Source organism: Hippichthys cyanospilos, chromosome 2, assembly GCF_059441005.1.
Source record: "Hippichthys cyanospilos isolate Australia breed blue-spotted pipefish chromosome 2, RoL_Hcya_1.0, whole genome shotgun sequence".
NCBI lineage: Eukaryota > Metazoa > Chordata > Actinopteri > Syngnathiformes > Syngnathidae > Hippichthys > Hippichthys cyanospilos.
In genome coordinates this window covers 15,140,428-15,154,272 of record NC_142370.1, presented here as the reverse complement: position 1 = coordinate 15,154,272, position 13,845 = coordinate 15,140,428, and the positions used below count along the sequence as shown (strand labels likewise).

The 13,845-nt window shown below is 41.5% G+C and overlaps 2 protein-coding genes across 4 annotated transcripts in view; both read left to right on the top strand.

The window, feature by feature from the left end:
- The window catches only part of espn (espin), a 41,969-nt gene extending 40,167 nt beyond the window's left edge, over window positions 1-1,802 (top strand). For all 3 annotated transcript variants that reach the window (XM_088407801.1, XM_088407800.1, XM_088407802.1), the window contains one exon: window positions 228-1,802. In XM_088407801.1, coding sequence (XP_088263927.1) covers window positions 228-375 — 148 coding nt within the window. In that variant the 3' untranslated portion in view covers window positions 376-1,802. The remainder of the gene's footprint in view (window positions 1-227) is intronic.
- A 718-nt stretch (window positions 1,803-2,520) lies between these two features.
- On the top strand, window positions 2,521-13,610 carry arhgef16 (Rho guanine nucleotide exchange factor 16). The gene is made up of 15 exons (XM_088404793.1): window positions 2,521-2,664; window positions 4,461-5,079; window positions 6,331-6,382; window positions 6,815-6,978; window positions 7,103-7,159; window positions 7,955-8,115; window positions 9,145-9,297; window positions 9,384-9,513; window positions 9,706-9,780; window positions 9,837-9,929; window positions 10,065-10,216; window positions 10,930-11,118; window positions 11,714-11,784; window positions 12,813-12,914; window positions 12,986-13,610. Exons 2-15 carry the CDS (start codon window positions 4,507-4,509, stop codon window positions 13,123-13,125), a joined length of 2,112 nt encoding a protein of 703 aa, XP_088260919.1. The 5' UTR covers window positions 2,521-2,664; window positions 4,461-4,506; the 3' UTR covers window positions 13,126-13,610.
- The last annotated feature ends 235 nt before the right edge of the window (window positions 13,611-13,845 follow it).

Below are 13,845 nucleotides of genomic sequence, written 5' to 3'. Positions count from 1 at the left end.
TATGCAAAATTTGAGCATTGGATTCAGGCTTTCATGCACTACTAGAGGACGCCACATATCGGGCTTTGAGATTGACGACATACTGATGTGCTGCATGAACATGAATATTAGAGTACAGTAGTTGATAGGTACTTTGTCCTTTGGTCGTCTTAAAAAAATATTTTGAAGTAAGCAGTAAGTGTTTTTAAACCAACAACAATAGCTTCGTCCTCCTATATGCCATTTAGGAAAGCAGAGGAAGAGGCCAAACAGGCCAAGGAGGTCGAGGAGAAGACGGAGCTGGAACGACTCAGGATCTTGGGTTACGACGAGACCAAGCTGGCTCCTTGGCAACGGCAGATCATCCTGAAGAAGGGGGACATAGCCAAACAGTGACCTGATCTTCCGTCTTTCTCTCACCTTCTTCAACCCACCCACAACTCCCAAGGCCTTCACCGATTGTGTTTCTCATCTGATGTTTGTCTGTGCCCTCTGCGGGAGAAAGCACACCACATCTCCCGACCGTGTCCCATCCCGGTTTCTTATTGTCCGGGCGCAGAACCGATCAGGCCCGCCCGGCCTGTGGCTCTTTTTTTGGTCCTTGTTGAAAGTCACATGAAGACAAGCTTCATTGCGTTAGCATAGCTTCGGCATGCTCAGGTTGCCCTCCCATAAGAACCTTACTTTCAACTGCATGTGTCCTTAATTCAGACTTGTTTGTTTTACCGCAAATTCAATAATTTTCAGTTCGACTTTCTCATACAAACGGTGATGAGAAAAACTGCGAAGTGGTTGTTTAGGAGCATTGTTGCCATGAGAAGGGGTTAAGAGCTGTCTCTTCTGTAAAAACCGCAGACATGCTAATCATTGAATATGTCATGAAGTCATTTTTGTATAACTCTCAGAAGAAGCTCATTCTTTACTTTACAGCCATATTTGTCATTCCACCAAGAAATGAAATAAAATCTTTCTTCAAATTTTCAAAACAATCGCTTGACCTAAACTTACTGTCACATTTGGCTACTTGGATTGTAATTCATTTTTCTATTCGTGTCAAGGCTATGGTGGTTGTGAATGTTGCACAATTCTGATAAAGTACGTTATAATGTAAAAAAAAACATTATTTTGAGCCTTTGTCCCAGCTATCCAGTCGATGTCCAAAAACTATTCACAGATAATATCACTCAAAGACTGCAGAAATATTGAATAAAAACCTTGCTTACTTTTAGTGTTTGTCAACATGCACCAGGTAATGCACAAGTAGATAATAAACAATCCTTGCATAATTATCATCTTCTTCTTCTTCTTGTGAATGCAACTATTTTTTTTTTTCTGTAGCAACAAAATGTCATTAAGATATATACAGTTTGAAACTGATGAATATTTATAGTTTGAGGATGACAAAGTAAATCTGAGCACAGCATAAAGCTATCTTTAATACACCGGAGTACACACATATTCAGATATGTTTATACAATAACCAAATTTTATGATGGATAACATATTTGATAAACAATATATCAATGTTTACATGAGATAACCATTTAATGATGCTACAGTGTGCACCTCACCTCATCAGTTTTTGGAAACAGTTATTGACTTTCATCAGCTGCCATATGATGTTGAAATTTTAAATGACGTCATCGCCATTTGATTCTTTTCTATGCTTATAAATCCTGTACATAGTCACCCTGTCTGATCATGATCATGTCAGTGTTTGCATACTGGATCTCAGTCTTGATTGGAAAGAATGCTGGCAAATACATGCAAGCGTGTTTATGTTTTCAGGCTGTCGAAAATCAAATAAATCAAGTGCAAAAACGTGTCGGACTGCTTTTTTTTTTTTTTTTTTTACTCAAAGGGCAGAAGCAGTATGATTCGTTGTTTCTGAAGCAGAATTTAAAATACAGAATGAAATGTTACTGTAACATCTACAGGAAATTCCTAAGTTTATAACACAAAAAATTGAATATGCGCTCCAGTTCAATATTTTGTTTCATTATTAATAATATTCTCGAAACTTAAACCATCAAAATTATGTAGATAGAGTGAGTGAGTGAGTGAGTGAGTGAGTGAGTGAGTGAGTGAGTGAGTGAGTGAGTGAGTGAGTGAGTGAGTGAGTGAGTGAGTGAGTGAGTGAGTGAGTGAGTGAGTGAAGGTAATAACCCAGATGTTTGAGTGCGTTTATTACTGCGTTGCAATACAATGTAATGGCCACCAGAACGCGCTCACGACCTGTTAAAAGTTGCATGCCCAACCACTCAAATAAATAAACCTGAGGAACAGCAAAAGCTTTAGCGGATCAAGAATGACCAAATTATTCTTGCAAAACGATTAAATATATTGACCTTCAGGTACAGATTACGCGAATGAAAGTAGAGTAAATATCCAAATACTATTCTTATAAACGGGTGAATGAAATGTTTGGCGAAATAAGCTTTAAATCAAGCTTATTTCGCAAAACGTTTCTGTGATTGGCTAACGCTTACCTGTGCCCATGTCGTCACCAAGGAGCCACCAAAGCAGGAAGTGGAAGTTTAAGCACAAATATGTGACACGAATGCATCGACTCAGCAGCGCACACAATTGTGCTCTCTCTCGCTCTCTTTCTTTCTCGAGCTCTATCTCGAGTTGTCTTTTTTTTTTTTTTTTTTAACCGGGAGTTTTAGAAGTTCACCTTGCCAGGTAAGACAGCTGTGGCGTGCTGCAACCTCATTTGTTCGCGTCCTTGCGTGTCACCTAGCCGTAAACAACCATGGGAATGTGAGGGAGACATTTTTTTTTCTCCCACCCTAATCGTTTTGCGAATGACTTTAGAATGCGACCGTGGGGAAGAAAACGGTGGACAAACTCGTAGAAATCAGGATGTCGGAGAATTAAATCTGGAAAAACACGCAAGTTTCCATACGGCATGAAATGTCTGAGATGTTTTGCGTGGATATTAATGAGTAAATAACCAAATGTTAGTAAGCAAACTTTAAACGTTATGGTCACACTTTAAGACACAGGTGTCGAACTCCAGTCCACGAGGGCCAGTATCCTGCATGTTTTCGAACCTTCTCTCTCAAACACGCCCGATTCAAATGATTACGATCGTTTTCAAGCTCCTGCAGTTTACGAATAAGATAATCGTTTGAATCAGGTGTGTGGGGGAGAGAAAACAGGAAAGCAAGCAGGATACTGGCCCTCGAGGATTGGAGTTCGACACCTATGCTTTAAGCGTGTCAGCACCGCAAATAACTACAGTAAATTTGAAACGATTATGATGATAATAATAACGTACATGCCTCTCCTAAAATGTTCCCACTCTTTGATTTCTCTCATTCCTCCCTTGATGCCGATGATGCCTTTGCTGCTCTAAAATACGAGTGTTTTTTTTCGTACAGTGCCTGTATTATAATTGGAATAATATAGTCTTATAATTGGAATTGTGTAGTCATTTTGAGCCTCAGTAATGAATGTAAAAAAACAACATTTTTGTAAAATAAAAAATGAGACCAAGATTATAAAAAAAAATTGAAAGAATCGTTTTAAAACGGTTTCCAAAATGAATTTGTGCAAAATGCTAATGGTCCCTTGAAGCCAAGGCTAAACATTTTGCTCATGATTCTAAAACCTATGTTTAGTTGTGGATCCGTAGTTTCACATCTAATGTTAATTGTTAATATTTACCACGGTACAGTAATCTGAAAATACTGGGGAAAAGCGACTTAAAGGGGATTTTTTTTAACTGTACAATACATGTTATATGCACTTCCAATAATCAAAACTCAGTATTTTGACACCATTGTGTCTATGGAATATAAATTCCACAGCAAAATCCACCCCTTTCAATCCATGTTAAGAAGCGGCTATTTTTGCCTTTTTCTGTGAACTGAAAATGACCTCTCAGTTGCTCAGGGCTCAAGTAAAGACCAATCACAGCTCAATGTCACATGACCAAACTCAGAAAGCAGGTGAGCAGTGATTACTCATTACCTGATCTGTGATGCCATTTTCACTTGACAGAAAGCAGGCAAAATGACTACCCTCTGAATTGGACGACAACAGATGGATTTTGCTGCTTAATTGGTATTCCTTAAAAGCAATACTCTTCAAAAAGCCAAATTAGGACTACTGGAGGCACGTAGAACAGATTATGTTAAAGGAAATTCATGCGTTGACATGCCCTTTAATTTGCAAGCATTCTACTATCCATCCCATTGGTCAGGTCAAAGGTAGAATGAGTAGTTTTTAGTGGATTTACTGGAGGATTTCTGCTTGTGTGTGGAAGCGCGTACTGATTTGAGAGGCTTCAATGCTAGTTTAAGAACTTGCTGGCAGAGTGGTAAAAAATGTTCTCAGTGGGAAGATGTCGTCGTCCCACTGTGGTTCACCAGTGGTATATGAGGGCCATTCATTCTTGTGGTTATTATGTGGTCCCCTCTGTTTCTTTTCACTTGTTAACCCTAACATCTGTTTGTGGGAATGCTATTCCACAGAGCCATCCAATGTTGTAGAGGAGGTCGGCGACATAGGTCGGACGCCATGTCTGACACCCAGTTAGATGGCCTCGCTGGAGACAAGGTCCCTTTAATTTTGGAGAGCAACTTTTCCACAGAACTCCATATATCTGAACCCGGCGATGAATCCTACCAGTCACAAAGCTTCCTCGCTGTTCAGCCCGAGGCACAAACAAACCAACAAGATGAAGTTGACAGGCTGGTGGTGCCGCGGCAAGTGATTTTGAGCACCCAAAGTGCAGCGGCACTGAAGCTTGGCACCCAGCAGATGATTCCCAAGAATTTAGCCGTGGCCAGTCGTCCCAAAATCCGCCACCACACCACGGTGGTGACGTTTCCTGTGGGACTGGAGAATTCCAGTAACGGATCCCGTGTCCGACACTCAGCCCAGGGGCCTGATGTGAGCTGGGAGGACTACGACAGCGATGGAGACGGCTTCGCGTTGAGGAGGAACCGCAGGAACAAGTCCTACAGAGCAGCAGTGACCAGTTTGGACATTGAGGCCATGGCAAGGGGAAAAGGGGCGGGAAACGCACTCAAACCCGTGAAAGAAGGCAGAGCATCCAGTCCAGGTGCAGCTCGCAGCCCGGGGAGGAAGGTATCGGTTGCTCTGATCTAGCCCTTCTGGCTAAGTAGAAATAAAGAACATCTCACAACTTGTATTCTACCAAGCGCCAGCACTAGCTTTGTTGTTTCAACTTTAATTTGTAACAGATGGTCAGCAGAAAGACAAATCTGATTATGCAAAACGTTTTTGTTTGTTTGTTTGTTTGGTTGGTTGTTGTTTTGTTTTGTTTTTTACAAAACTGTGTCGTGAGCTTGCACAAAAGCAGCCAAGGAAGAGGACATTCACCTTTGGTGAGAATCTAGCTAGAGGTTCAAGCACTGTAGTTTTCTTGTACGGTTTGAGAAGCTAGCCTGACATGCATTTGGCTGCCAATCAGTCCAGGGTTTAACTCTTGCCCAAAGGTATCTGGGTTAGGCACCACTTCATTGCGACCCTATGGATGGATGGATGGATGGACGGACGGACGCACGAATGGATGGATGGAGGGAGGGATGGATGGATTCAATTTGAACCTTTTTGCAGTTTAAAGAAGTAAAACAACTTTATGTCGACTAAGCCCTGGGACAGGAGTGGCCAAACTTCTTTGTCCCAAGATCTACTTTTCAAGCAGCCGACCTCCCCCGATCTACCACGAAAAAATAAAAAGATCACAAAGTATTGTGTTATAAAGTAAACTAGAATCCTGAAACTACTGATCTTCCTCCTTCCATATCTACGGATGTGCAGCAATCCCAAAATGAATACATTCAAAATTAACCCTGAACACTCATTCATGATATTAAATATAAAAAAAACCATCTCATCGATCAACCAGTTGGACGTTTTTGCCAAGATTATGGTTAGTTTTAGTCAGTAGTTTGTTTCAGTCTAAACAACATGATCCACAAAGATGATATCAATCAGAATATTTTGTTAAGCCCAGAAAGTCTTTCAAAGAATGTTTTTGACTAGACTTTCACTCATGATGTTTTTCAGTCAAGCAACAAGCAAATTACAGTGCTTCTGCTATCGCGATAGGTACCCCAAAAAGAGGGAGCTAAGCAGTTTACAGTAGTTTGGAAGCGGGACTTTCCCATCAGTCATGCTCCCTGTTAGTCATGGAGGTGATGCCGAGTCTATGCAAATGAGGAAGTCCTCATTTGGCTTCTACAAGACTGTACTTAAAACAAGTAACTCGTGAGACAAGATGTTAAGTCAGATATCTGAATAAAGTTAAGTGGGGAAAAAAAGTGATATGTATAGTACAGTCCTCAGTGATGAATTGTTCTGTTGTTCTTTCAGCGAACCCTTGGGAGAAAGCGGAACCGTAACCAGCGTGGATCATTCAAAGATGGTATGGCTGAGTCACAAAAATCCCCAAACGTGACCAAAACACTACAAAGGATCAGATGATTGTAGATCGGGTAAAAGATAGAAATGTGTTGCATGAAGACTTACTGACGCTGCGGAATTAAATTGGGAATGGCAAGGTCTGACAGGTTTCAGCTCTCTTGGAAAAAAAAAATGGCCTGAACTGGGAATGCACCCTCCAAGCTGAATGTGGCATTGTGGCGTCCTGTTATTGAATTGTAATTTCCAGCAGCCTCAGCGACTCAGCCACTCGTCACCGCGTGTTGACGAGAAGAAAAAGCTGTGCTGATCATTTATTCAGTAAACCAAAATAACAGACCCCGTGTTTTATTTAAACGCAGCAGTCCACATAAATCTTACTTTTACTAAAGACTCAACAACCCAGAAATGATTAATTTGTGGGTTTGCACCCCAGCGACGCCGCGCCTCTACCAGGAGATCAGAGAGCGAGGTTTGCACTCCACCAACCAGGATGAGCTGCTGGACGACTTTGTGGTGGTGGAAGCTCCCGTGGAGGATCAGAGCATCGTGGTGAAGAGCTATAGGCCAGCGCAACTCACCTGGAGCCAGCTGCCGCAAGTAAGATTCACCACACGCTTGTGCTGATAATGATTGGGAAAGGGGGAACTGATATTACACGTTTGTCTTTGTTTGAGCGACACCTGACAATTGCAATAAAGATTTGTACTCCTGCTTGATGAAGGTAAAGGAAACCGGCATTCTGGACATGATCTCGCCTCAAGAGAGAAAGAGACAAGAGGTACGCGTTCCATCGCTCCGTTTATGTCCAGAAACACGCTCTTAAAAATTCCCCATGTGTGTAAGTGAAGAATTACAAGGATATCAATTTCAGCAGCAGAAAGTTCATATTTTGCCTATAACCTGATGAAATTGTTTTTTCCTTTTCCCAATCCCTTTGACAACATACTTTTCTACTTGCTGTCGACTGAAAATGCCGTCGCATGTACACATGGCTCAGAGAACAACCCAATCACGACTCACCGTGCAAACATCACGACGCAAAAAAAAAACGGTGAGCCGTGATTGGTCGTTTCCTGAGCACATGTGATGCCACTTTCTTTCGAAATCAAGTGGCGAAATATATTTTTAAAGGAATAAATTGTAGATGAAAAACAATTATTGAATTAATGATAGACAAAATATCAACTCTTACACTGCTGGAAATGACAACTTTAGTCAAGTATCACTTGAATTGCTCCTTTTTGTTTTGCTTTTGTTTCGTGTCAATAGCAAAGGTCCTCCCTGTTTGCACGCTTCTCCCGCAGTAAAGCCGCACCCAGACAGGCAATCTGCTGCGTGGGTGCTTCCCACTTTTATTCCTAAAGTAACCTCCCGGGTCTTTATTGTATCGCTTCTTCCTGATCCAAGTTTCCATGGCAACATGGGGCGGAAAATTTATATTTGATTTGGGCTTATTTAGCATCGAAAAACACTACTCATATTAGTGTGTTTTGCAATCTCACCTCACTGATTCGACTGTATGTTGCCCACTTCAGTTGAAATTCTCAATGGTCTTTTTTAATGTATTTGACAGGCCATCTTTGAAATAATCACATCGGAACACTCCTACCTGCACAGCCTGGGCATTCTGGTGCGACATTTTAAGGAAAGCGAGGCTTTGAGAAGGACCATGACGGCCACGGAGCACCATCACCTCTTCTCCAACATCTCGGTTATACACCAAGTCAGCCAACGGTGACCACTACGCATACTCATGCTTGTTCTCATACGCCATGTGGTTTTTTTTGGGTTTTTTTCCATGCATTTCTAAACATGTGCAGTGCAGTTTTAAAAATGACTGAAAATGTCAGGCTCCCCCCCATGCCGTAAGCATGGGTTGAGTATCTTGTAGGCCCCATAACATGTTAAAACCCGCTCGGCAAACAGGTTTTGCTGCCTCGCTCATCTGCGTGGTATTTTCGGGCTTTAAAACGACAATGCTCTGCACTAGAGGACGCGTGAAAGGTTGGGGGGCTTGAATGTCTTCGGCCATTTGTGTATAGGAGAGGAAGTGTGTCATACAAGAATAATCAACTGTTGTTTTCCAGACAGCGAGAGACTTCAACATTTTACAATTCAAAAATAAAAACTTGAAAGAGGTAAAAACTCTTAGGGATTTTTAAGTTTTTATATTTGAATTTTAAAATGTTTAATTCTCCCACTGTCTGATTAAAAAGGATCTGAATAAACGGCTGATCTTAAACTATAGACAGAATGAAGGTTGTTCAAGTAAGAACACATAATGATTCACGTTTGTAAAAATGAGGGTTCCTGACCCACATTGTATCATTTGAGCCTTTCTTTTGTTAAATGGGCTCTCTGTAAGGGTGTGGCTGAAGGCTATGCATTTACTGTTTATCATGCTCCTAAAGGAATGCACTTCCAATGTTTTGGTTAAGGTGGATTCTTTTTTTCCTCATTTGAACAGAACACATGTTGACTTTGATATTTCTTTCAAAGGAAACAGGCAGAGCGCAAGACTCTTGTTCGAACAATATTGAGGCAGCTACTGATTCCAATTTTTGGCAGAATAAAGTTCCCATAATAGATTAATTGGTCGATTACATAAAAATAATATTAAAAAAAAAAAAGAGTGCTGTTTTATGGGTACGGATCAATCGCTATAAGTATTTGCATGAACAAAATATTATTAACAATCAATCTATGTGAGAATCATCCATCCTTCTACCCCCCTTTTTTCTTTTTTCTTTTCTCTTGGTCCAGCTTTTTTGAGGATCTTGAGCGGCGTCACTATGACAACCCAGTGATCCGGGACATCAGCGACATTGTTCAGAACCATGCAGCCCACCGCTTTGATCCATACATCATCTACTGTTCCAATGAGACCTTTCAGCAGAGGACGTTGCAGAAACTCTTGTGAGTGGGAGATCAAATTCTGCTTCCTCTTGGTGAAAACCATGTTCAACATTGACTTAAAAGTGTCTTCCCAAACCATCTTGTAGAAACAGTAATGGTGCGTTTAAGGACACACTGAAGCAAATTGAAGGCAGCAGCGAATGCGGAGGCCTCCCGATGATCTCGTTTCTCATCCTCCCCATGCAACGGGTTACCAGACTGCCGCTGTTACTGGATGTTAGTCTGACTTTTACATTAATTATAAAACTTTATCTCCATAATCGTTGCAATCCATCGTTTTATAGGCCTGAGATGTCAAACTCTGCAACCATTCTGGAAATCCCACCATGTTGTTGCTTTACATTTGCTTTTACTTTGCTCATTAACCCAATATATAAATATTTATTGGTGGGTGATTTCTCCTCACAGACAATTTGCCAGAAGACCCCTGACAAGACCGCCGAGTACTTTGCAGCGGTCTGGGCACTGCATGCCATCAGCAAGGTAGAAAAGGCTTGCCGCGTGCTGAATAATTGCTCAATCTTTTCCCCATTCCACAGCTGGTGAGCAGCTGCAACGATGGCGCACGGCGGATGGAGCGGACAGAACAGATGTACACCATTCAGAAACAGATGGATTTCGGTAAAATCAAGGTGAGGCTTGTCTCATCTTAGGATCTTCAGTTGAAGTTCCGCGCGACCCCTTTTAACCCAACCCAGCAACAAGTGACCGTGTGAAGGTGTCGTTTCCTACAAAGGAGTAAATCATCCATATTCTTGGCCTCGCAGCCATTTCCGCTGGTGTCGTCATCGCGCTGGCTGAAGAAACGTGGCGAGCTGGCCGTGTGTGCTGAAGAGCTAAGCATCTGGAGAGCGTTCAGCAACAGGACTAACTACCTGTTTCTTTTTAATGACGTGCTCATTGTCACCAAGAAGAAGAGGTCAGTCGGTGTTTTAACTCAATGGCAACTCCAAAGATAAAAGCAAACCGCGCGGCCGGGTAAATGAAAGCGCGTTGGATCGGTTACATGTTGTCCGGAGCTCTCTGGGGCTAAACGCAATTTTTATACGCACCATGGAGACAATAATGAAAACCATGTGCTGGACAGTACAGCTTTTTAATTTGGTATTGACTAGTGTGGGGAAGGCATTTTTTTCTGGGGAGGACAGCTGGCACCCCGTTAAAAGCGCCTATCCTTCTAAATGCGACACTTCTTGAGTCCAGCGCTATTCAAAAGCTCAAAGATAAATCGGTGTAAATGCTGAATCTTCTCATGAGGTTCTTATGTGTAAATCTTGTTTTTGTATTTTTCATATTAAAAAGAAAAATCCCAACTTTTTCATTAATTTCCTGAAGATTGAGATGGCTCAGCTGCTCACTGTCAGGGAAAAAGAGGACATTGAGGAACATGGACGCAGTCCACACATACTTGACATTCTTCAGCTTTACATTCAGCTGGTCTGCCTGAAAGGGATTTCAGCTTTCTGTAATTGTCTTGGGGAGAAACCAAACCATGTCTACTCATACACAAGAGGTTTTTTTTTTTTTTTTTTTTTTTTTTTTTTTTTGGTGGTTGCAACCCAGGACAAACTCTAAGTGGAGTATCGTGAAGTAGCTGTTTTTGCACATGCATCCGTGTGTTTGTTCTTTCAGTGAGGAAAGCTTTGTGGTGGTGGACTACGCCACCCTTGATAACATAGAGGTGGAGGTCAACGCGGAAACGGACGGTCAGGCGTCGCCACCCGGCAAGAACAGCTCCAACCAATATCTCTGCTTCAAGTTGCTCATGAGCAAAAACAGTGAGGGCCGACCAGAACGCACCACCCTCATTGCCGAGTCCAGGTACACTCATCTGCATGGGGACACGACATTCAGGGGTTAATGCCATTGAAACATTGACTTCCATTCAAGGTAACAGCTGTGTTGTAAGTGTGGAAACACTGCCATCTAGTGGGCACAATTTTCAATTGGCTTATAGTCAACTATGTCATGTCCTCTCCATACAAAAACGTATGTGACCAGAATTTTATGATTTGTCATTGTTATTACTTTTTAAAAGACAACAATTCTCATCCAAGAGTATATATCTCGATGATGCATGTGGCCAACCAGTTTGTTTCTTGGGTGTGCCCCCCCCCCCAATCCAAGAAGTCTGAAAAAGTATTTACTATGTCACAGTAAATAGAAAAAAGAAGTCTAAAACTTAAAAATGCAGTTTTTGTTTACCTGCACTTTAATTGAACTCATTTTTTTTCTTCCTACGTCCCTACTGTACTTTCTGTACAAGTACAAGTTCTGTACTAGTCATAACAGACTTGTTTTATTTGTTTGTTTGTTTGTTTTTGCAGATCTGTGGTAAAGAGCAGGTCCATTTTCCACCTTTGCATTTGAGTTTTCTTCCTTTCATTGTCTTTTTTTTTTTTTTTTCTCCCCCAAGGGTGGACCGGGCCCGTTGGATCGTTGCTCTCACCGAACACAAGCAGACAGAGCTTTTCTCCTGCAAAGATGGTAGGAGTGACAAATGTTCAACATATACCATAAATTCTCCTCCCAAAATGTGATTATTTGAAGGCAAGGCCTGAATTTCTATATGCGATTTGTTTTCACAAAACCAGGCGTACGTCACGGAGATTAGTTTTGAGGCATTGACGAAAAAAAAAATGTCAACAGAGATGTCTATTTTGGGATTTCCTCAAAAATAACCACCTTACGGTCTTGGCTTTCATTTCCCAGCAGCCAAAAGGTTCAAATTGTCATTAAAATGAAAATAAGAGATTAGTAGAGTAGGCTCGCCGTTGGGCTCGCTAGCGTGTGCCTTTGTCAACTCTCTCCAATGTCATTTCACAAACTACTCAACTCAAAATTCATTATCAGTTTTGTGGTATCTTTACTTACTACCTCCAATCGAATGCTTTATTCACGCATTAAAGCAAATCGTCACGAGTGTTTGTTTATGTGAAAGCAGCTGCTCACCTAATGGGAAAGTTGCTTGGGGGTTTGGGCCAAAGAACCATTTTTGCCCACGAATGTGGCAAAATGTTAAATGCATCATTTTGTTATTTAAAACTTGCTGAAAATTTGGGATCCAAATATTTTCCTGTTTGCTGTAAACGTCTGAAAAATGAATGCGGCAAGATGTTAAACGCATAATACTCAAAATCAGGGATTTCAACTTGGCAACATTCAAATTTCTGTAACGTCATCAATTTTTGAACCAATTAAGTAGAATGTGAATAGATGGATCGCAATTTTTATTTTCAGACAAGACTGATTTTGTGAAAACGCTTCACATATATAGAAAGCTATATGCAAAGTGTGATTTTAAACTCTCCCTAAAGCAATCTAAAAACATCTGAATTTCTTCTTAAATACTTACTACTTTATGCTATTAAGTTAAACTGTAATTAAACGCGATCCTTTGACATACCACTAGAGGGGAGTAGCACACTTTGAATCACCGCGCTAATCCATTTACCCCAAATCAAGTGGATTAAGCAAGCGTGACGAAAGCAATGCATGCTGGGATTGCACTTTAGGGCTGCCCCAGTGCGAGGCCACCAAAGCCTACATGCCCAAGGAGCCCGACGAGCTGGGATTGCAGCAGGCCGAGCTTGTCATTGTCGAGAGGAAGGAAGAGGGTGAGGAGCCCCCCACCTCCTTTAGGACCCCGGTCGGGTTCGACCTCACTAAACGGCTGTGCTCCCACCAGGCTGGTGCTACGGCGAGCGGATGCGGGACGGTGAAAGAGGCTGGTTTCCGGCCAGCTGCGCCAAAGAGATCACAGACCCCACAGCCATGGAGGACAACATGCAGCGAATGAAGCGCCTCCGCAAAGAGACCAACGTTTGAGAACAAAATAGGCACACAGAACCGTAGAGGGCAGAGGCCATACAAACCTCGTTTGAGCGTGCCTTATTGAAGCTCAAGCTTTGACACTTGAGGGGACGTAGGAAGTACAGCTCAAGTTTATATTCATGAAGACGTACGGTGCATTTACATCCCTTCAATTTGTCCATTTTGTTGTAAGCCATATTCTGAAATGGGATTTTACACTCCCCCATTAAAAATTCTAGATGTAAAACCCAGAGATTCTGCCGAAATTGACATCGGAGAAAATGACATTTCAACAAAACTTGGTTTGATTTTTGAATATGGCTGTAGAATGATGCCTTGGGAACTTTTAAAACCATGCATGCAATTCCAAACAATTCTCATTTAAAAGAATGGAAATTCTGTATTTTTTTCCAGCCCCCTCCCTAAACAAAAAAAAACTTTTTGCATAACGCTCTTTTGTTGTAATAGAGTAACAGCATGATTAAAACACGTCAAGAGTTTTGTCATGATTGTGTGTGGTAGTAATTGCGCACGACTTGGCTAGCAAGGGGCGACATTAATCGTGCAAACAAAGTAGTTATTCAATGGCTGCATTATGATGCTTTGTTCATGTGTTAGTTTACAAACGATGAGTCGATGAAAAGTCAGTTCAACTGTTGATGCTTATCATTGACACCGTAATGGGGTTTTCCATTACCATTAGACCAGCGGGGACGTTTAAAAAAAATAAAAATA

Bases quoted from the DNA above. Each gene is read 5' to 3' on its own strand.
- arhgef16 (XM_088404793.1), top strand. From the start codon at position 4,507: ATGTCTGACACCCAGTTAGATGGCCTCGCTGGAGACAAGGTCCCTTTA. The intron at 6,979-7,102 runs GTAAGATTCACC...TGCTTGATGAAG, and splicing joins CCTGGAGCCAGCTGCCGCAA to GTAAAGGAAACCGGCATTCT. The intron at 11,785-12,812 runs GTAGGAGTGACA...ATTGCACTTTAG, and splicing joins GCTTTTCTCCTGCAAAGATG to GGCTGCCCCAGTGCGAGGCC.